General features: G+C 39.9%; 1 protein-coding gene across 1 annotated transcript in view; it reads left to right on the top strand.

The window, feature by feature from the left end:
- Positions 1 to 21,839, top strand: part of M1AP (meiosis 1 associated protein) — a gene marked incomplete at both ends in the record, with an annotated part of 75,150 nt that overhangs the window by 20,195 nt on the left and 33,116 nt on the right. Inside the window, 2 exons of the mRNA XM_080813641.1 lie at positions 9,739 to 9,924; positions 11,686 to 11,854. Of these exons, the coding sequence (XP_080669767.1) occupies positions 9,739 to 9,924; positions 11,686 to 11,854 (355 nt within the window). The remainder of the gene's footprint in view (positions 1 to 9,738; positions 9,925 to 11,685; positions 11,855 to 21,839) is intronic.

Below are 21,839 nucleotides of genomic sequence, written 5' to 3'. Positions count from 1 at the left end.
CTTATGGTTTTGGGTACGATTGTAAATGGGACTGACTCCTCAATTTCTCTTTCTTCTGTCTTGTTGTTAGTGTAAAGAAATGCGACTGATTTCTGTGCATTGACTTTATATCCTGACACTTTACTGAATTCCTGTATAAGTTCTAGCAGTTTTGGAGTGGAGCCTTTTGGGTTTTCCACATATAGTATCATATCATCTGCAAAGAGTGATAGTTTGACTTCTTCTTTGCCGATTTGGATGCCTTTAATTTCTTTTTGTTGTCTGATTGCTGAGGCTAGGACTTCTAGTACTATATTGAACAGCAGTGGTGATAACGGACATCCCTGCCGTGTTCCTGACCTTAGCGGAAAAGCTTTCAGTTTTTCTCCATTGAGAATGATATTTGCGGTGGGTTTTTCATAGATGGCTTTGATAATATTGAGGTATGTGCCTTCTATCCCTACACTTTGAAGAGTTTTAATCAGGAAGGGATGCTGCACTTTGTCAAACGCTTTTTCAGCATCTATTGAGAGTATCATATGGTTCTTACTCTTTCTTTTATTAATGTATTGTATCACATTGATGGATTTGCGGATGTTGAACCAACCTTGCAGCCCTGGAATAAATCCCACTTGGTCGTGGTGAATAATCCTTTTAATGTACTGTTGGATCCTATTGGCCAGTATTTTGGTGAGAATTTTCGCATCTGTGTTCATCAAGGATATTGGTCTGTAATTCTCTTTTTTGGTGGGATCCTTGTCTGGTTTTGGGATCAAGGTGATGCTGGCCTCATAGAATGAGTTTGGAAGTTTTCCTTCCATTTCTATTTTTTGGAACAGTTTCAGGAGAATAGGAATTAATTCTTCTTTAAATGTTTGGTAGAATTCCCCTGGGAAGCCGTCTGGTCCTGGACTTTTGTTTGTTTGAAGATTTTTGATGACTGTTTCAATCTCCTTACTGGTTATGGGTCTGTTCAGGTTATCTATTTCTTCCTGGTTCAGTTGTGGTAGTTTATACATCTCTAGAAATGTATCCATTTCTTCCAGGTTGTCAAATTTGTTGCCATAGAGTTGCTCGTAGTATGTTCTTATAATTGTTTGTATTTCTTTGGTGTTGGTTGTGATCTCTCCTCTTTCATTCATGATTTTATTTATTTGTGTCCTTTCTCTTTTCTTTTTGATAAGTCTGGCCAGGGGCTTATCAATCTTATTAATTCTTTCAAAGAACCAGCTCCTAGTTTTGTTGATTTGTTCTACTGTTTTTTTAGTTTCTATTTCATTGATTTCTGCTCTGATCTTTATGATTTCTCTTCTCCTGCTGGGTTTAGGCTTTCTTTGTTGTTCTCTCTCCAGCTCCTTTAGGTGTAGGGTTAGGTTGTGTATTTGAGACCTTTCTTGTTTCTTGAGAAAGGCTTGCACTGCTATATATTTTCCTCTCAGGACTGCCTTTGTTGTATCCCACGGATTTTGAACTGTTGTGTTTTCATTATCATTTGTTTCCATGAATTTTTTCAATTCTTCTTTAATTTCCTGGTTGACCCATTCATTTTTTAGAAGGATGCTGTTTAGTCTCCATGTATTTGCGTTCTTTCCAAATTTCCTCTTGTGATTGAGTTCGAGCTTCAGAGCATTGTGGTCTGAAAATATGCAGGGAATGATCTCGATCTTTTGGTACCGATTAAGACCTGATTTATGACCCAGGATGTGGTCTATTCTGGAGAATGTTCCATGTGCACTAGAGAAGAATGTATATTCTGTTGCTTTGGGATGGAATGTTCTGAATATATCTGTGATGTCCATCTGGTCCAGTGTGTCATTTAAGGCCTTTATTTCCTTGTTGATCTTTTGCTTAGATGATCTGTCCATTTCAGTGAGGGGAGTGTTAAAGTCCCCTGCTATTATTGTATTACTGTCGATGTATTTCTTTGATTTTGTTATTAATTGGTTTATATAGTTGGCTGCTCCCATGTTAGGGGCATAGATATTTAAGATTGTTAGATCTTCTTGTTGGACAGACCCTTTGAGTATGATATAGTGTCCTTCCTCATCTCTTATTATAGTCTTTGGCTTAAAATCTAATTGATCTGATATAAGGATTGCCACCCCAGCTTTCTTCTGATGTCCATTAGCATGGTACATTGTTTTCCACCCCCTCACTTTAAATCTGGAGGTGTCTTCGGGTCTAAAATGAGTTTCTTGTAGGCAGCATATTGATGGGTTTTGTTTTTTTATCCATTCTGATACCCTGTGTCTTTTGATTGGGGCATTTAGCCCATTAACATTCAGGGTAACTATTGAGAGATATGAATTTAGTGCCATTGTATTGCCTGTAAGGTGATTGTTACTGTATATTGTTTCTGCTTCTTTCTGATCTACTACTTTTAGGGTCTCTCCTTGCTTAGAGGACCCCTTTCAATATTTCCTGTAGAGCTGGTTTGGTGTTTGCAAATTCTTTCAGCTTTTGTTTGTCCTGGAAGCTCTTTATCTCTCCTTCTATTTTCAATGATAGCCTAGCCGGATATAGTATTCTTGGCTGCATGTTTTTCTCGTTTAGTGCTCTGAATATGTCATGCCAGTTCTTTCTGGCCTGCCAGGTCTCTGTGGATAGGTCCGCTGCCAATCTAATGTTTTTACCCTTGTATGTTACAGACTTCTTTTCCCGGGCTGCTTTCAGGATTTTCTCTTTGTCGCTAAGACTTGTAAATTTTACTATCAGGTGACGAGGTGTGGACTTATTTTTATTGATTTTGAGGGGCGTTCTTAGCATCTCCTGGATTTTGATGTTTGTTCCCTTTGCCATATTAGGAAAATTCTCTCCAATAATTTTCTCCAATATACCTTCTGCTCCCCTCTCTCTTTCTTCTTCTTCTGGAATCCCAATTATTCTAATGTTGTGTCGTCTTATGGTGTCACTTATCTCTCGAATCCTCTCCTCGTGTTCCAGTAGTTGTTTGTCTCTCTTTTGCTCAGCTTCTTTATTCTCTGTCATTTGGTCTTCTATGTCACTAATTCTTTCTTCTGCCTCATTTATCCTGGCAGTGAGAGCTTCCATTTTTGATTGCACCTCATGAATAGCTTTTTTGATTTCAACTTGGTTAGATTTTAGTTCTTTTATTTCTCCAGAAAGGGCTTTTATCTCTCCGGAGAGGGTTTCTCTAATATCTTCTATGCCTTTTTCGAGCCCGGCTAGAACCTTGAGAATTGTCATTCTGAACTCTAGATCTGTCATGCTACCTATGTCTGTATTGATTAGGTCTCCAGCCTTCGGTACGGCCTCTTGTTCTTTTTTTTGAGGTGAGTTTTTCCGCCTTGTCATTTTGTCCAGGTAGGATTTGCTTTCTCCTACTGTGGAATTCCGCTGTTCTTGGTGACTGAAGTTGGTTTTGGATCGGTTTCTTGTTGATCTTCTGGGGGAGGGGCCTGTTGTAGTGATTTTCAAGTGTCCTTGCCGCAGGCGGAATTGCACCGCCCTTGCCAGGGGCCGGGCTAAGGAATCCGCTCGGGTTTGCTTTCGGGAGCTTTTGTTCCCTAAGCGCTTTCCGTAGAGTTCCGGAGGACAGGAATGAAGATGGCGGCCTCCCAATCTCTCGGCCCGGAGGAGCCGAGAGCTTGGGGTTCCGCTCCTCAGTGCGCTCTCAGAGCAAAGCGCCCAACAGTCCCGCCTCCCTGGCTTGCGGTCGCGCCTCGAGGAAAGCAGTCAATTGTTGGAGCTGGAGAAAAGCGCCGGGTCGCTTTTGTCTCTGTGGCCTCCGGCCGCGCTCCGAGCCCACCCAGCCTGCGACCGGCACAAGGTAACCCTGGGCTTAGAGCTCACTCCTCGGCTTTGTCGCTATAGCCGGCTTCCCCGCTCCAATACCTGCGAGCTCTGCGGCACTCAGACACCCCCAGTCCTTCTGTGACCCCACGGGTCCTGGGGTTATGCTGACCCCGCCTGGGTTTCCCCCCAGTTTAGCCTCTGGAGCGATGTCTCCCACTGGAGCCGACTTTTAAAAGTCCCGATTTTGTGCTCCGTCGCTCCGCCGCTTGCCGGGTGCCGGCCCCTCCCCCCGAGGTCTATCTTCCCGTCGCTTTGGATTCACTTCTCCGCAGGTCCTACCTTTCAGAAAGTGATCGATTTTCTGTTTCTGGGATTGTTGCTCTTCTTCTCTTTGATTTCCCGTTGGATTTGTAGGTGTTCACAATGGTTAGATAAGCTATCTAGCTGATCTCCTGCTACCCGATGTCGTCTCAGCCTGCTACTTCTCCGCCATCTTGACTCCTCCCTTTTTTTTTGCATTTTAATTACAGGAGGTAAGTTAAGCTTTTTGTTTCAGTTTTCAAAATAGAAATGCATTTTCTGATAAAAAAGTTTTTATTTTAGAAAACATAAATGTAGAAAAGTATAGTCTTTTGATCATTGCAAAGTTGACTGTTGGAAACACACTTTTACTGTTGATTCCTCCCAAAACACTACCAAAAAGAAAGTTGAGGAATTTTTTTAAAAATTTTATTTATTTATTTGACAAAGAGAGAGAGATCACAAGTAGGCAGAGAGGCAGGCAGAGAGAGAGGAGGAAGCAGACTCCCCGCTGAGCAGAGAGCCTGATACTGCAGGGCTCCATCCCAGAACCCTGAGATCATGACCTGAGCCGAAGGCAGAGGATTAACCCACTGAGCCACCCAGGCACCCTGAGGAATTTTTTTTTAAATAACATTGAATCAGTTAAGATTAGGCTCAGCTGTGAGTCATAGAAACCCCCGAATAAAAGTGTCTTCAATAAGATATAAATTTATTTCTCTCTCAAATAGTTTTATCAGTCCAGGGCTAGTGTGGCAACTCCATAATCAATAAGGACCCAGGCTCCTCCTGGCTCATTGTTCCACCATCTTACTACCACCAGCAACACAGATACTGTCTTGTAGACCAAGTTGGCCATTCTTAGGCTTGTGTTTCAGCAAGCAGGAAAGAGGAAAAGCAAAGCAAAGGGAAGGAGAATAATAAAGATTAGAGCAGAAATAAATGATATAGAAACTAGGAAAACAATAGAACACATCAGTGAATCCAGGAGCTAGTTCTTTGCAAAAATTAATAAAATTGAGAAACCCTTAGCCAGACTTACCAAAAAAGAAAAAAGAAGGACCCAAATAAAATCACAAATGAGAGAAGAGAAAGAACAAACACCACAGAAATACAAACAATTAGAATATTATGAAAAATTATATGCCAACAAATTGGACAACTGGAAGAAATGGACAAATTCCTAGAAACATATAAACTACCAAAACTGAAACAGGAAGAAATAGAAAACTTGAACAGATCTATAACCAGCAAAGAAATTGAAACAGTAGTCAAAAATCTCCCAACAAGGGGCGCCTGGGTGGCTCAGTGGGTTAAGCCTCTGCCTTCAGCTCAGGTCTTGATCTCAGGGTCCTGGGATCGAGCCCCGCATCGGGCTCTCTGCTCAGCGGGGAGCCTGCTTCCCCTTCTCTCTCTGCCTGCCTCTCTGCCTACTTGTGTACTCTCTCTGTCAAATAAATAAATAAAATCTTTAAAAAAAAGAAAATCTCCCGACAAAGAAAAGTCCAGGACCAGATGGCTTCCCAGGGGAATTCTACCAAATTTAAAAATTCTACCAAATTTAAAGAAGAGTTAATACCTATTCTTCTCAAACTATTCCAAAAAATAGAAATGAAAGGAAAACTTCCAAAATCATTCTATAAGGCCAGCATTACCCTGATACCAAAACCAGACAATGACTCCACGAAGAGATCTACAGATCAATATACCTGATGAACATGGATGCAGAAATTCTAAATAAAATAGTAGCAAATAGAATCCAACCATACATTGAAAGAATCATTCACCACGATCAAGTGGGATTTATTCCTGGACTGCAGGGGTGGTTCAATCAATGTGATATGCCATATTAATAAAAGAAAGGATAAGAACTGTATGACCCTTTCAATAGACACAGAAAAAGCATTTGACAAGATACAACATCCATTCATGATTTAAAAAAAAACTCTCAACAAAACAGGGTTAGAGGGAACAAACCCCAACATATTATAAAGGCCATATACAAAAAACCTACAGCTAATAACCTAATGGGGAAAAACTGAGATCTTTTTCTTTATGGTCAAGAACAAGACAGTTATGTCCATTCTCACCACTGCTATTTAACATAGTACTGGAAGTTCTAGCCTCAGCAATCAGACAATAAAAGAAATAAAAGGCATCCCAATTGGCAAGGAAGAAGTCAGGTTTTCACTCTTTGTAGATTACATGATACTCTATACAGAAAACCCGAAAGACCCCACCAAAAAACTGCTAGAACTGATAGATGAATTCAATAAAGGCTCAGGATACAAAATCAACATACAGAAATCTGTTGCATTTCTACACACCAATAATGAAATAGCAGACAGAGAAGTCAAGGAATCATCCCATTTACAGTTGCACCAAAACCCATAAGATACCTAAGAATAAACCTAACCAAAGAAGTAAAAGATCTGGACTCTGAAAACTTTAAAACATTGAAGAAAGAAATTGAAGATGACACAAAGAAATGGAAAGACATTCCATGCTTATGGACTCTAAGAACAAATACTTTTTTAAAGATTTTATTCATTTATTTGAGACAGTGAGAGAGAGAGCACAGGTGGGGTGAGGGGCAGAGGCAGAAGCAGAATCCCCACTGAGCGGGGAAACTGATGCAGGGCTCGATCCTGGGAATCCATGATTATTACCTCAGTTGAAGGCAGACCCTTAACCAACTGAGCCACCCAGTCACCCTGGAAGAACGAATACTGTTAAAATGTCTGTATTACCCAAAGCAATTTACACGTTGAATACAATCCTTATCAAAATACCACCAGCATTTTTCACAGAGCTAGAAAAAAAATCTTAAAATTTGTATGGAACCCCAATGACCCCAAATAGCCAAAGCAATCTTGAAAAAGAGAAGCAAAGTTGTAGGTAAAGTGAGAGAGCTAGGTTCTTGTCTCACAGAATCAAAGAATGAATCTCATGGACAAAAGGAGTGAGTAAAGCAGTTGAGTTTTATTAAGCAAAGATACAGAAAAAGCTCTCAGGAGTGAGAGGGATCCCAACAGGGTTGCCACTGAGGGCTTTTAGAGTTGGTCTTTTATAAAAAGCTATCCAGGGAAGTTAAATCTTTTTGGCTTCTCTACTGGTAGCACCACTGATTAAGGACTAGCGTTAACATCTTTAATGGCTTCATTCTTTTTAGGTTCTGGTTATTTTCTGTTACCACAGGAGATTGTCATAAGTAAGACTTTCCCCTTTAAAAAGTTAATTAATTAAAAATAAATTAAAAATTAAAAACGGGGCACCTGGGTGGCTCAGTGGGTTAAGCCTCTGTCTTCGGCTCGGGTCATGATCTCAGGGTCTTGGGATCGAGCCCTGCATCAGGCTCTCTGCTCAGCAGGGAGCCTGCTTCTCTCTCTTTCTCTCTCTCTCTCTGCCTGCCCCTCTGCCTACTTGTGATCTCTGTCAAATAAATTTTTTAAAAATCTTAAAAAAAAATAGTACGACTTTCCCCTTGGACACCTAGGGCAGGGTGGCCTGGAGTGTTCCCTTATCTCTGGTTTCCTTATACCTCCACATTTTTGGAATTTCTATGAACCTGGTCACATAGCCCCCTTACCTATCTCTCCCTACCTAGCCCCACCTGTCCCTTTCTCAGAGGCATCACCATTCTGGACTTCAAATTATATTACAAAGCTGTAGTGATTAAGACAGTATGGTACTGGCACAGAAACAGACACATAGATCAATGGAACAGCATAGAAAACCCAGAGATGAACCCACAAGTATATGGGCAATTACTCTTCAACAAAGCAAGAAAGAATGTCCAATGGAAAAAGACAGTCTCTTCAATAAATGGTGTTGGGGAACTGGACGGCAACATGCAAAAGAATGGACTGGACCACTTTCTTACACCACACACAAAAATAAATTCAAATGGATTAAATACTGGGCACCTGGGTGGCACAGTTGATTGGGCATCTGACTCTTAAGCTTAGGTCTTGCTCTCGAGGTTGTGAGTTTGGACCCCGAGTTGGGCCCCGAGCTGGGCATGGAGCCTACTTTTAAAAAATGGATTAAAGACCTAAATGTGAGACAAGAAACCATCAAAATCCTGGAGGAAAATACAGGCAGTAACCTCTTTGACATTGGCCACAGCAGCTTCTTACTAGATATGTCTCCTGAGGCAAGGGAAACAAAAGCAAAAATGAACTACTGGGAATACACACACACACACACACACACACACACACACACACACACACACACAAAATGGAATATTAGCCATTAAAAAGAATGAAATATTGCCATTTGAATGATGTGGATGGAGCTAGAGGGTATTATGCTAAGGAAAATAAGTCAGAGAAAGAGGAATACCATATAATTTCACTCATGTGGAATTTAAGAAACAAAACAGATGGAAAATGGGGTGGAGAAGAAAATCATAAAACAGACTCTTGACTATAAAGAACAAACAAGACTGCTGGAGGGGAGTTGGAGGGTGTTAAATGGGTGATTGGGCTTAGGGAGGGTACTTGTGATGAGCACTGGGTGTTATATGTAAAGGATGAATCACTAAATTCTACTCCTGAGATTAATATTACATTGTATGTTAACTAACTGGAATTTAAGTAAAAGCTTGAGATAGATAGATAGACAAAGTGTATCAGTCTTCAGATTCTTTTAGGGGGTACATGAAAAGAGATTTCTGAAGGCCACTAGTCTATACATATGGTCTCGTTTTCATTTCTTTTTTGCGTAGGTTTCTTGTCTTCCCAACTTAATTACAAATTCTCTTTGTGTAAGAATTACTTCCTATTTTTTTGTGTTTTTCCCATAGACTCAGGGAGAGGAGCATGCTACCAAAGTAAGCAACTGTGGAATTGAGTGAGGCAGGGGTTGACTTAAGTAAGCTGGCATAATGGCAGCTCATGCTCATGAATTTTATGTGCATTTTGCAAATATTGCTCAGTTCTTCCCTTTGTCAGGGTGGTTTCCTCATCCCAAATATAATTCCTCCTCACCCAACCCCCATCTGCTATTGATGCTTAGAATTCAAACAGTGTCACATATTAGCATTCCGCATTTATTCAAAATGTATACATCCTTAGGAGAGGTACCACTGATATAGAATCAGATTATATTAGATTACTTCCTGATAGTAACTTTTTATAAAGGGAGGCTAGATAGAACCAAGAGGTTTACATGTTGGCTCCTTGAGCTGACTGCAGACTAAGTCAAGCATCTCTTCTTTATTGAAGTGATCCTGAGGAGCAGACTGGATAGGACCTTATCCATTCTGGAATGACCAACCATATCAAAATCCTCATTTCTGGAAACTAGAGAGGCTCCCTGTGCCTAGACTGACTAGGAAATGAAAATAATATTTAAGAGTAATTCTACTAAGCCTCCAGTTTGCAGAGCCCCCCAAAGTAAAACTCAGCAATCACAACTGGACTTCCATTTGGATGAGTGAATGAGTTCAAACACTTCCTTTCCTGTTCCTGGTAACTCCACATAATCAAAGCCCTTTGGCTACAAATTTTCTTTCTTCTGGTATAGGGAAGATTTTAGTGCAGTGCCTAAAGCATAGTAGGCATTGAATATATATGGTCAAATAAAAAATCTTCAGGAAGGGAAGGGACCCCTGAGGAATAATTGATAAAGAAGATGGACTGCCCATTAATCCGGAACCTGGGTCACTAAAGATCTTTGGTTCATTTTTCTCTGCAGCAAGTGAAAGGGAACTTTGTTAGGCTGAAGGCCTGCATCTCAGAACTCCGCATGTTGCAGAGAGAAGGCTGTTTCAGGCCACATAGCACTTCCCTGCACCTGGCAGTACAGGATGGGCTTCAGCAGTTTAAACAGTACAGCAGACACGTGACCACAGGTGCATCTCTGAGCTTCACTTCCCTGGAGGTAAGAGATACTGGCCTTAGGACTCTAAGACCATTGCGGGCCATCTAGATGCTTCATTATTTATCATCCTTATATTGTTCTTTGTTTCATACACTTTGATGGTAATTTTCAAGTCTAGATTTTCATCTCCCTGTGGGCAAGAGATATGTTCTCTTTTTCCTATAGCCTGTGTAATTCTTATACAGAGCCAGCATAGAGAGAAATGCTAAAAATATGGGCTGAAGTGAATTATGATGAAAAACTGAAATCAAAATCTGAATATGCCATCTGCCTCTGGATTTTTGGAGCTTGTAAAGTAATTGTTAAACTGCCTAGATTGCTGTCTGTATTTATATTTCCTTTGCACCCTTCAGAATTTAAAGTTGTTCTTAATCAAATCTTGGCATCAAATTGAGTAAATTTTCTTGGACTTAGCAAATGTGCAAATTTAAAGATTGCTAAACTTCTAGTGCAGACTAAGACAATCTTAAAAAATATAAGTAAGTCATGCCTGGGTACTCCACTGGGTGCATGAATGACTATGAGTTAAAACACATTCAGTCTTTGGAAACCTCAGGCATCAAACAGATATATTTTTTAAAAATAACTGTGCTTTTATCTGCATCCTTCATTAATCAAAAATGTCTAAGCACTGGGGCACTTGGGTGGCTCAGTTGGTTAAGTGCCTGACTCTTGATTTCTGCTCAGGTCACAATCTCGGAATCCTGAGATCGAACCCTATGTGCATCAGGCTCCATGCTGGTGGTGGAACCTGCTTAAGATTCTCTCTCCCTCTCTCTTTCTACTTCCCCTCTCCATGCACACACACACGTGCTCTCACTCACTCTTCCCCCCAAAAAACGTTCCAAACACCAAAAATAAATGTGTAAGTACAAAAGAGAATAGCACATATTTAATATTTGCCTTCCAGATTCTCAAATTAAAGACAAAACTGCTAATGAAAACATCTTGCAGGGGCGCCTGGGTGGCTCAGTGGGTTAAAGCCTCTGCCTTCAGCTCAGGTCATGATCCCGGGGTCCTGGGATCGAGCCCCACATCGCATCGGGCTCTCTGCTCAGTGGGGAGCCTGCTTCCTCCTCTCTCTCTGCCTGCCTCTCTGTGACCTCCATCTGTCAAATAAATAAATTAAATCTTTTTTTTTAAAAAAAAGAACATTTAAAAAAAAAGAAAACATCTGGCAGATTCACTCAGGTGAAATAAAATATTCAGATTATAAACAAACACCTCAGTATCCCTTCAGGTTAGATATATTGATCAAGAGTGAGTACATTTTAGAGTTAAGAAAGCAGAAGAAACAGCTCATCTGTATCCAGGTTGAACAAGGAGAGAAATCTATGTGGAAGCACCACCATGAGAAAGAAGCATAGAGATTCTCTGATATTTAGTACACATTCAGTGAGTGGAATTTAAGGATTCTATTTCCTTTTTTGCCTTATAAAACTGAAGCATTTTGAGCCTGAGAAATGCTACCAGTGCCTCAAGCAATCTTAAAAAATTAAAACATAGGGATGACTTCTCACTGGTTGGTTTCTGGGATAGGCCTCACCTGTTTGGAAGGGTCCTGTAATGATTTGTCCCACCAGACCTCTTCCACCAGAATCTGTCAAATGAAATTTGATTTGTAAGTTACCATAAAATCTTCTCTGCTTCAAAGACAATAGCCACTGGCACAGACTTCTGCTGTGTCTATCCTCCAGATCTAACTATGTTCTTCACTGTGTACCTCAAAGTAGACACATTGATTCTTGGATTTATTTCCAGATTACTGTTCTGACTTCCCAGCCTGGAAAGGAGGTGATCAAACAATTGGAGGAAGGTTTGAAAGATACAGACCTAGTCAGGGTCAGGAGACTTCAGGTGGTTGAGATCACAAAGGGAGACCTAGAGTATATGGACTCAGTATCCCCTGCTGAAGAGCCTAGCAGCGATGGTAAGAATTAAAAGAAAAGGTAAAAAGAATTTTAATGAGTAGTCAGGAAGATTATGGTCTTTTTGTTCTTCAATTAAATGAACCCAACAGATTTCTCTACAGTTTAGACAGGTGTTTCTAAGTGCATATATAGGCCTAATATATATTAAGTATATATTTAGTATTTTAACAGAATCATAATATATGTAATATTCTATAACCTTCTTTGTGTGTTGGATAGCCATCTCTGTTAGTATCTATAGATCTGTCTTATTTTTTACTGGCTATATGATTTTCTTATTGTGTGGTTGGATCATAGTTTGTTTAATCACTTATTAATGAACAATTTTGTTTATTACACTTTGCTATTATAGCCAATGCTGAATAAACAGACTTATGTGCAGGGCTGGCTTCATGGACTTATGACCAATATAGTCACACAGGGCCTGGCATTCAGAAACACCCTACGCTTGGGATTTAATGCTCTTTGGTTGCTCTCTTGAAATTCTTAATAATTTTATCTTTGGATTTATATTTTATAAGTGAAGTTTGATGGAACAATGAAGCATGTGCCAGGGAACTAGAGTCTCAGCTCACATACGCCCTGCCTCCTATGTCCTTCCCACCTCCCCATAATGGGGTTCTTAGTTGCTAGTTTCCCAGCTCTTGTGTCCCCAACCTGCCTACCCCAACCCGGCAACCACTAAAGCCCATGTCCCTGCCAATAAATCCTACATAAATCACTAATAATTCTAAATTTCCTAGAGCAGAAAATATTTGAACTGAGTCTTAAAGAACATATAGGAATTAATCATGTAGAGGAAAAAACAAGAGCACTCAAAAAGGAGACATGGGGGCATGAGAAAGCAAGATTAATCAACTTTCAGGGAAGTGCCCATGGTTCCTTATTACTAGAGCAGGTCAGGCAGAAGCAGGAGTTAAGTCTATGAAGGTAGGCAAGAATTTGATCAAGAAAGGCCATATATGCCATTCTAAGGCAGTGGAAATTTATGAAAAGATTTTGGTCAGAAAGTCAAGGAGAGATCCCCAAATTATGGAGTTTAAGATATTTTTAACCAGTTTCAATTTATCCAACACTCAAGTTATTGTTCACCCTTCAACAGTCCTTTCTGCATGTATTGGCCTTCTCCAAAGTTATACATATGGGAGGAGCCCCTGTTCTGATACCATTGATCCCTTTCTGGTCACACTTGGGTAACACACTAATTAGGTGAGAGAGTTAAATCTAAGGGTGTGGTTTCACTCCAAACCTGAAACATGTGGATCTTTCCAGCTTCATGAGGCCACTGACTTTGTTTTGGTCCGGGAGGGAGGATAACCAGCCTTAGCTATGTCGTTTATGAGCTGTTACCCACTTGGCACACTCTGCTTTTCTCAAGTCAGTCTCCTCACTGAATGTCTTTCTTTCTCTCTCCATCTCTTCACTTTTTGTTGTCTTTTCCTTTGAATTCCCTCTTCTTTCCTCTGAGTTCCTTCCCTTATCTTCTTCCTTAAGGCCTAATTCATGTTCCTGATTACTATATTGATTTTCCTCTCCTTAGAACAACAATAGTCTTGTGGTGTATACCAGACATTTTAGCACTTTATTATATGCCATGGAGAACTGTTCACCACTGGGTGATAATTTTGTCTTCTCATCTAATCTGAAACTACTTGATATCTTTTCTTTCTGGATTAAATTCTAAGTACCTTAGGATTAGGAATTTGTTTTACTCATTTCTATGTCCTAGTGTGTAGAATATTCTAGATTACAGGTGATATTTGTTGAATGAATTGATGACAGTGATACCTATGGAGATAGCTCTTGGTCTGCCCAGCATCCGCTGAATCCCCATTCTCTAGTAACACTTTACTTTCATGGTCACAGAGAGTGGGCCATGACCTCGGTGAAGCCATCATAGTTCCTCACGCCACTAGAATCCTCCCTAGTAAGTTCTCAAACTGAATCTATGAGAGAGAAGCTCCTTTTCTTTCTCTTTGGCAATGGATATGTCAGGCTTGGACTATGTCCTTTTCCCTCTTCAGTGACTGTATCCAGTAAGAATTTCCTGTCTCTTTAATGGCACAGAGCTCAGAGTACTCTGAGGCCACCTGATGTCTTTATTTAGAGTAGTTGGTGTCTAGAGCCATATAGAAGAACTTTTACATTTAGGAAGACAGTTTTCTACCTTGTGTCGCTCCTGATGATCTTCCAGTAACCTCCTATTTGCTTATAAATAATACATCATCCCATAAATTTCTTGTAATTCCTCTTTGCGGATTAAGTATATGTATGTATGGTTCATATCTTGAGATCTTCCCAGTTACCTGTACTTTCCTCGTAATTATTTCATTCCATTGATGTTTGCCTCATCTTGGTGTCCTTATGAAGAGATTAGCAAAAGCAACTTCTCTCATTCTCAAAAAGATGAGTGTTCCAGAATCAGGTTGTCTGAGTATAAACCCCAGTTCTATCACTTACTAGCTGTGCAACTTTGAGAAGGTACTTAGTCTGTTTAAGCCTTAGTTGCTAATTCTTGCCTTATGCAATAGTACAGACTTAATGAGATGATGTGTGTTAATTCGTGCATGATAAATGTTCAGTAAAAGTCAGCTAATCTTGTTAATAGTTCTGAAATTTTTTGCATATGGGTGGTTTAATATTTCTGAGATTTGTTTTTAATGGCCAGGTCCCAAGTGCATTGTAAGTTACCTGAGGATAACTACATCTAACACATCTTTGTATCACCAGCATGTATCATCCAGCCTTGCACATAGCAGATTCTCAATAAATGTTTCTTTAAAAAATAAGTGAATGATTGGAAAAAATAAAATGATTTGGGAGAGGTAATGGTCTCCCTTTTTTACATCAACCCAAATAGTTTCATATGTCAAACACTCAGCTTCCCTTTGTAACCCATGAATATCATAAATTAATTCAAGCACTTTTTTCTTATCTTTTTTTTAAAGATTTTATTTATTTATTTGGCAGAGTGATAGAGAGCACAAGTAGGCAGAGCAGCAGGCGGAGAGAGAGGGAAAACAGGCTCCCCACTGAGCAGGGAGCCTGATGCGGAATTCGATCTGAGGACCCTGGGATCATGACCTGAGGCCAAGGCAGCCACTCAACCGACTGAGCCACCCAGACACCTTAATTCAAGCACTTCTTGAGTCTATTTATATATATATATATATATGTGTGTGTGTGTGTGTGTGTGTGTGTGTGTGTGTGTGTGTGTGTGTGTATTTTTAACTCTGTAACCATGATCATCTATTAAAGGGAAAGTATCTCTATTCCACTTTTAGAGAGACCAGTTACAGGGAAATGTTGATGCAGACTCGTTTAAAAAGTAAGTATGAGGGGCACCTGGGTGGCTCAGTGGGTTAAGCCTCTGCCTTCAGCTGGGGTCATGATCTCGGGGTCCTGGGGTCAAGCCCCACATTGGGCTCTCTGCTCAGCAGGGAGCCTGCTTCGCTCCCTCTCTCTCTGCCTGCCTCTCTGTCTACTTGTGATCTCTCTCTCTCTATTAAATAAATAAATAAAATATTTTTAAAATAAATAAATAAAATAAATAATAAAAAGTATGAGAGTATGTCCTTCAGTCAGTCAAAATTCTGCCTCCTGCACACAAATATAGACTCAAAATGGATGAAGGACCTCAATGTGAGAAAGGAATCCATCAAAATCCTTGAGGAGAACACAGGCAGCAACCTCTTCGACCTCAGCCACAGCAACTTCTTCCTAGGAACATCGCCAAAGGCAAGGGAAGCAAGGGCAAAAATGAACTATTGGGACTTCATCAAGATCAAAAGCTTTTGCACAGCAAAGGAACAGTTAACAAAACCAAAAGGCAACTGACAGAATGGGAGAAGATATTTGCGAATGACATATCAGATAAAGGGCTAGTATCCAAAATCTATAAAGAGCTTAGCAAACTCAACATCCAAAGAATAAATAATCCAATCAAGAAATGGGCAGAGGGGGTGCCTGGGTGGCTCAGTGGGCTTAAAGCCTCTGCCTTCGGCTCAGGTCATGATCCCAAGGTCCTGGGATCGAGCCCCACATTGGGCTCTCTGCTCAGCAGGGAGCCTGCTTCCTCCTCTCTCTGCCTGCCTCTCTGCCTACTTGTGATCTCTGTCAAATAAATAAATAAAATCTTTATTTAAAAAAAAAAGAAATGGGCAGAGGACATGAACAGACATTTCTGCAAAGAAGACATCCAGATGGCCAACAGACACATGAAAAAGTGCTCCATATCACTTGACATCAGGGGAATACAAATCAAAACCACAATGAGATACACCTCACACCAGTCAGAATGGCTAAAATTAACAAGTCAGGAAATGACAGATGTTGGCGAGGATGTGGAGAAAGGGGAACCCTCCTACACTGTTGGTGGGAATGCAAGCTGGTGCAACCACTCTGGAAAACAGAATGGAGGTTCCTCAAAAAGTTGAAAATAGAGCTACCTTATGACCCAGCAATTGCACTACTGGGTATTTACCCTAAAGATACAAACATAGTGATCGGAAGGGGCAGGTGCACCCGAATGTTTATAACAGCAATGTCCACAATAGCCAAACTACGGAAGGAACCTACATGTCCATCAACAGATGAATGGATAAAGAAGATGTGGTATATATATACAATGGAATACTACGCAGCCATCAAATGAAATGAAATCTTGCCATTTGTGACAACGTGGATGGAACTAGAGGGTATTATGCTTAGCGAAATAAGTCAATAGGAGAAAGACAACTATCATATGATCTCCCTGATATGAGGAAGTGGAGATGCAACGTGGGGGGCTTGGAGGGTAGGAAAAGAAGAAATGAAACAAGATGGGATCAGGAGGGGCGCCTGGGTGGCTCAGTGGGTTAAAGCCTCTGCCTTCGGCTCAGGTCATGATCCCAGGGTCCTGGGATTGAGCCCCGCATCAGGCTCTCTGCTCAGCAGTGAGCCTGCTTCCCCCTCCCTCTCTCTCTGCCTGCCTCTCTGCCTACTTGTAATCTCTGTCTGTCAAATAAATAAATAAAATCTTAAAAAAAAAAAAAAGATGGGATCAGGAGGGAGACAAACCATAAGAGACTCTTAATCTCACAAAACAAACTGAGGGTTGCCAGGGGGAGGAGGGTAGTGAGAGGGTGATGGGGTTATAGACATTGGGGAGGGTATGTGCTATGGTAAGTACTGTGAAGTGTGTAAACCTGGCGATTCACAGACCTGTACCCCTGGGACTAATAATACATTATATGTTTAAAAAAATTTTTTTTAAATTCTGCCTCCTTTAGTGCAATCCTGCCCAGTGAGAACTAATTATAAAGATGACTTGGAGAGTGCAAGATCCAGAATCATCAAAATAAGAATGAATTTAGAAATGAAGAAAATAGGTGGCTCAGTTGTCGCATGTCTGCCTTCAGCTCAGGTCATGATCCTTGGGTCTTGGGAAGGAGCCCCACATCCAGCTGCTCAGCGGGAAGCCTGCTTCTCCCTCTCCCACTCCACCTACTTGTGTTCTTGCTCTTGCTATCTCTCTCTGTTCAATAAACACATAAAATCTTAAAAGAAAGTTACAATTAAAAAAAAGAAATGAAGAAAGTAGATGCACATTTTAGAAAGTTTTTTAACAAAATCTAAAATGAAAAGATTAACTTTAAATCACACTCGTATCAGTTTTTCTATAAATATTCAGACCATATAGCCTATTTTATATTTTCTTTCAACCACATAAATGGTGCTTCTTTTTTAAAAGGTTACATTTATTTATTTGAGTGAGAAAGTGCAAGTGTGTGTGTGCGCACCCATGAGAGAGAGAGAGAGAGAGAGAACACACGAGGAAGGAGGGGCAGAGGGAGATCCAGACTCCCCAGTGAGCAGGAACCCCTGGGATCATGACCTGAACTGAAGGCAGAGCTTAACTGACTAGGCCACCCAGGTGTCCCATAAATGGTGCATTTATTCATCTGTTCCTGTTTGGTCTAACTGGTGCGTTTTTTCTTTATTTTAAAATTTAGCTAAAAGTTCCAGCCTAGGGGCGCCTGGGTGGCTCAGTGGGTTAAGCCTCTGCCTTCGGCTCAGGTCATGATCTCGGGGTCCTGGGATCGAGCCCCGCATCGGGCTCTCTGCTCAGCAGGGAGCCTGCTTCCTAATCCCCACCCCCCCACCCACCCCGTGCCTGCCTCTCTGCCTACTTGTGACCTCTGTCTGTCAAATAAATGAGTAAAATCTTAAAAAAAAAAAAAAAAAAAAAAAAGTTCCAGCCTAGCTCTCTTTGTAGTAGCTTTTGTCTGGTCATTTTACCATTTTTTATTATAAGTTGTACAAATTTAGGGCGCCTGGATGGCCCAGTTGATAAAAGCAACTGCCTTCAGCTCAGGTCATGTTCCCAGAGCCCTGGGATCAAGTCCCACATCAGGCTCACAGCTCCACCGGAAGTCTGCTTCTCCCTCTCACCTTCTCCCCTCTCATGTTCTCTCCCACTTTCTCTCTCTCTCTCAAATAAAAAAAAAAAATCTTTAAAAAAAAAAAAGAGCAATATGATCTCTTAAAAAATGTACAAATTTAAACATTGTATAAGTATATAATATAAACTGTTCAAAATGATTCAAAATTCTGCTCTCCAGAGATAACCACCATTAGTAGCATAGCGCACATTCTGCTGAATAATTTTCCTTACATGTGCATGGATATGGACATACATGTAACATTATTACTGTTATCAATACTTTTACCAAAATGTAACTATACAGTACTCACTATTCTGTCTGCATTTTTATTTTTTTCATTTGGTTAATTATCCATTTTTTTTCATATATACACAGAAAGAACTAATCTATTCCTTTTAACAGCTGTGAGGCATTTTACTGTATAAATTCATCACTATTTATTCAACCATCCAGTTGGGTTTTTACATTTTACTGGAGAACTGTGTGACCTTGAACAGTTATTTAAACTTCTTATTTCACAATTTTTTTCATTTACAAAATAGGGCTAATAAGAGCAGCTGCCTCATAGGGATTTTTTTTATTAACATATAATGTATTATTTGCCCCAGGGGTACAGGTCTGTGAATCATCATGCTTACACATTTCACAGCACTCACCATAGCACATACCCTCCCCAATGACCATAACCCAGCCACCCTATTCCTAGCCCCCCCCACCTTCCAGCAACCCTCAGTTTGTTTCATGGGATTGAGTCTCTTATGGTTTGTCTCCCTCCCGATCCCATCTTGTTTCATTTTTCCCTTCCCTACCCCCCATAACACCCTGCCCTGTCTCTCAAATTCCTCATATCAGAAAGATTAAATGCACCTTGCATGTAAAGCACTTAGAACAGTGCCTGGCATATGTGAGCAGTAAATAAATGTTATCTGTGGTATTAGTACTAGTAACAGTATGGGATGCGGGGGTGACTCAGTTAAGTGTCTTCCTTCTGCTCAGGTCATGATCCCAGGGTCCTGGGACCAAGTCCTGCGTTAGGCTCCTTGCTTGGCAGGGATCCTGCTTCTCCTGCCTGCTACTCCCCCTGCTTGTGTTCTCTCTCACTCTCTATTTCCGACAAACAAATAAATAAAATCTTTTTAAAAATAGTAGTAATAATAGAACCTTTTTATATATGCCTTTTTACTGAGAAAATTTTCAAGCTCTAATAAATTTTTATGGAAAAAGAAGATACGACCATAAAAAATTTTTAAATTTAAAACCATTTATAATCCAACTATCCCAATATACTGATTTTATTTTTACACATTGTTTCTTGGTTTTCATAATCATGTTTAGATTACATAGTTATAATTCACATATATGGTATTTTGTTTTCATGTAACATAGTATTATAAAACTTTCCCAAAGGTTTGGTAGCCTTTCTTTTCTGTTATTTATCCATTTTGTTCCTCTTTTGCTCTTAAAAGAGGACTAGAATTGTTAGTCTTTGAAATAGAGTTATGATGACGTATACCTCTCACGGGGAAGCTGGCGGCCTTCTTTATCTTTATATGCCCTCTTTACACATATACCAACCCTGCTCATTAAAGCAGATCCCTAAACCTGGATCTCGATCATAAATTTAGGGTCTAGGAGAGCCTTTCAACTCCAGCAGCCAAAGTTAACACCATAAAAGAGCCATTGGTGGAGGGAATAATGCTGATAGCTTTACTCATTTTTAAGTTAAGTTCTGAGCCTCAAGGAGAAGATATATGAAATGAAAACACTAGTCTCTTAACCTACACTAACTTTTGTTTATGGATCATAATAATAGCAACATTTATTAAACACTGACTATCCAGGGGCGCCTGGTGGCTCAGTGGGTTAAAGCCTCTGCCTTCGGCTCAGGTCATGGTCCCAGGGTCCTGGGATCGAGCCCCACATCAGGCTCTCTGCTCGGCGGGGAGCCTGCTTCCCTTCCTCTCTCTCTCTCTCTGCCTGCCTCTCTGCCTACTTGTGATCTCTATCTGTCAAATAAATAAATAAAATCTTTAAAACAAAAAAAAAAAACTCAATTTGACAAGTTTTCCCTTGCAGAAGATCAGGAAAAAAAAAACATACAGATATCTTAGTAGTATTGTTGATATTCTACATCTTAAGCTGAATAAAGGATTCATGAATGTTCCTTTTGCTGTTATGCTTGTAGCTTAACATATATGTTGCATGTGTTCGCTTGCATATAATAAAAATTTTATAATAGCTTTCTAAAGAATGGCTAAGTAATAAATATGCCAAAATTAAAAGGGCTGGTATGATCAACGCACTTTGGTATCCAAAGGGCATCTGTCCAGATTGACAGCAGTGCACTGGTTGAGTATGTAAGTCTTTCAGCCAGTTACAAATCAACCTAACGATGCTGTCAGCCAGCCTGCACTTCTCAGCCTTGTACACAAGGATATCAGGTTCCCTTTCTAAGTGCTCTCAAACCATCTGTTTAGTATTTCCTTTGCTAGAGATCAATGTCAGCTCTTTTGGAAAGCTATTGTATCCATATGTGTTCTCAGGAAACACCAAATGTTAACAACCCAAACATAGAAGGTAAAGATTCGTTGCTTCCTAAAGGAGTCCAGAAAAAAATAAAAAATAAAAACAAAAACAAAAAAACCTATTGTATGCTTCATGCTTCAGTGCAGTTGTCAAACTCCACAAATGAATTGTTTCCCCCTTCCAGTGTCTTGGAAAATATACCAGAAAATGCAGTTGTTCATTGAGTTTGTCTTTGATAACCACATTAAAGTCATTTCCCTGTAGTGTTAAGACTAAATTAGAACAACTGTTGTATTTATTACCTAAAGATTTTCAACACAGAGGGACATGTGCTTATTTCATTAACAGAAGCCATGGTCTCAGAAAATGTTAGTTTTTCCCTTTTTTGAAATTGAATTAAAGGTTTTTTTAGAGTTAACAGAAAATCTAAAGATATTTGAAAATGGAGGTTTAAAAAAATGTCCTCTCCGACATTTTGAAGGAGTAATTTACATACCGTACATTGCACCCATTCAAAGTATAAATTCAATGAGTTTTGACAGTTGTATATGCCCACAAATCATCACCACAATCAAAATACAGAACATTTCTATCATCCCTAAAAGATTCCTTTTGCCCCTTTACACTCCTTTCCTCCCTCATTCCCTAGTGTATGCCACTGATGTGCCTTTTGTCTGTAAATTAGTTTGCATTTTATATAAATGGAATCGTATAGTACATATTCTTTTATACTGACTTGTTTCTTTTAGACTTTGAGATTAATCCATGTTGTTGTTTAAACCATAATTTCTTATTATTGCTGACTAGCAGTATATTGTATGAATATTTTGTTTAACCATCCACCTGTTAATGGGTGTTTCACTTGTTTCCAATTTTGGGGTATTGCGACTAAAGCTGCTGCAAATATCCATAAACAAATCTTTATATGACATGTTTTTATTTTTCTTGGGTCTTACTGTATTTATGGTTCACCTTTTTTCATCCATTTGTTTCAGCCCATTTATGTTTTTATACTAAAGTGTATATCTTATAG

The sequence above is a fragment of the Martes martes genome, assembly GCF_963455335.1.
Source record: "Martes martes genome assembly, chromosome: 9".
Classification (NCBI taxonomy): Eukaryota; Metazoa; Chordata; class Mammalia; order Carnivora; family Mustelidae; genus Martes; species Martes martes.
The sequence above is the reverse complement of the archived record's forward strand: the minus strand, read 5'-3'. Positions and strand labels throughout refer to the sequence as shown.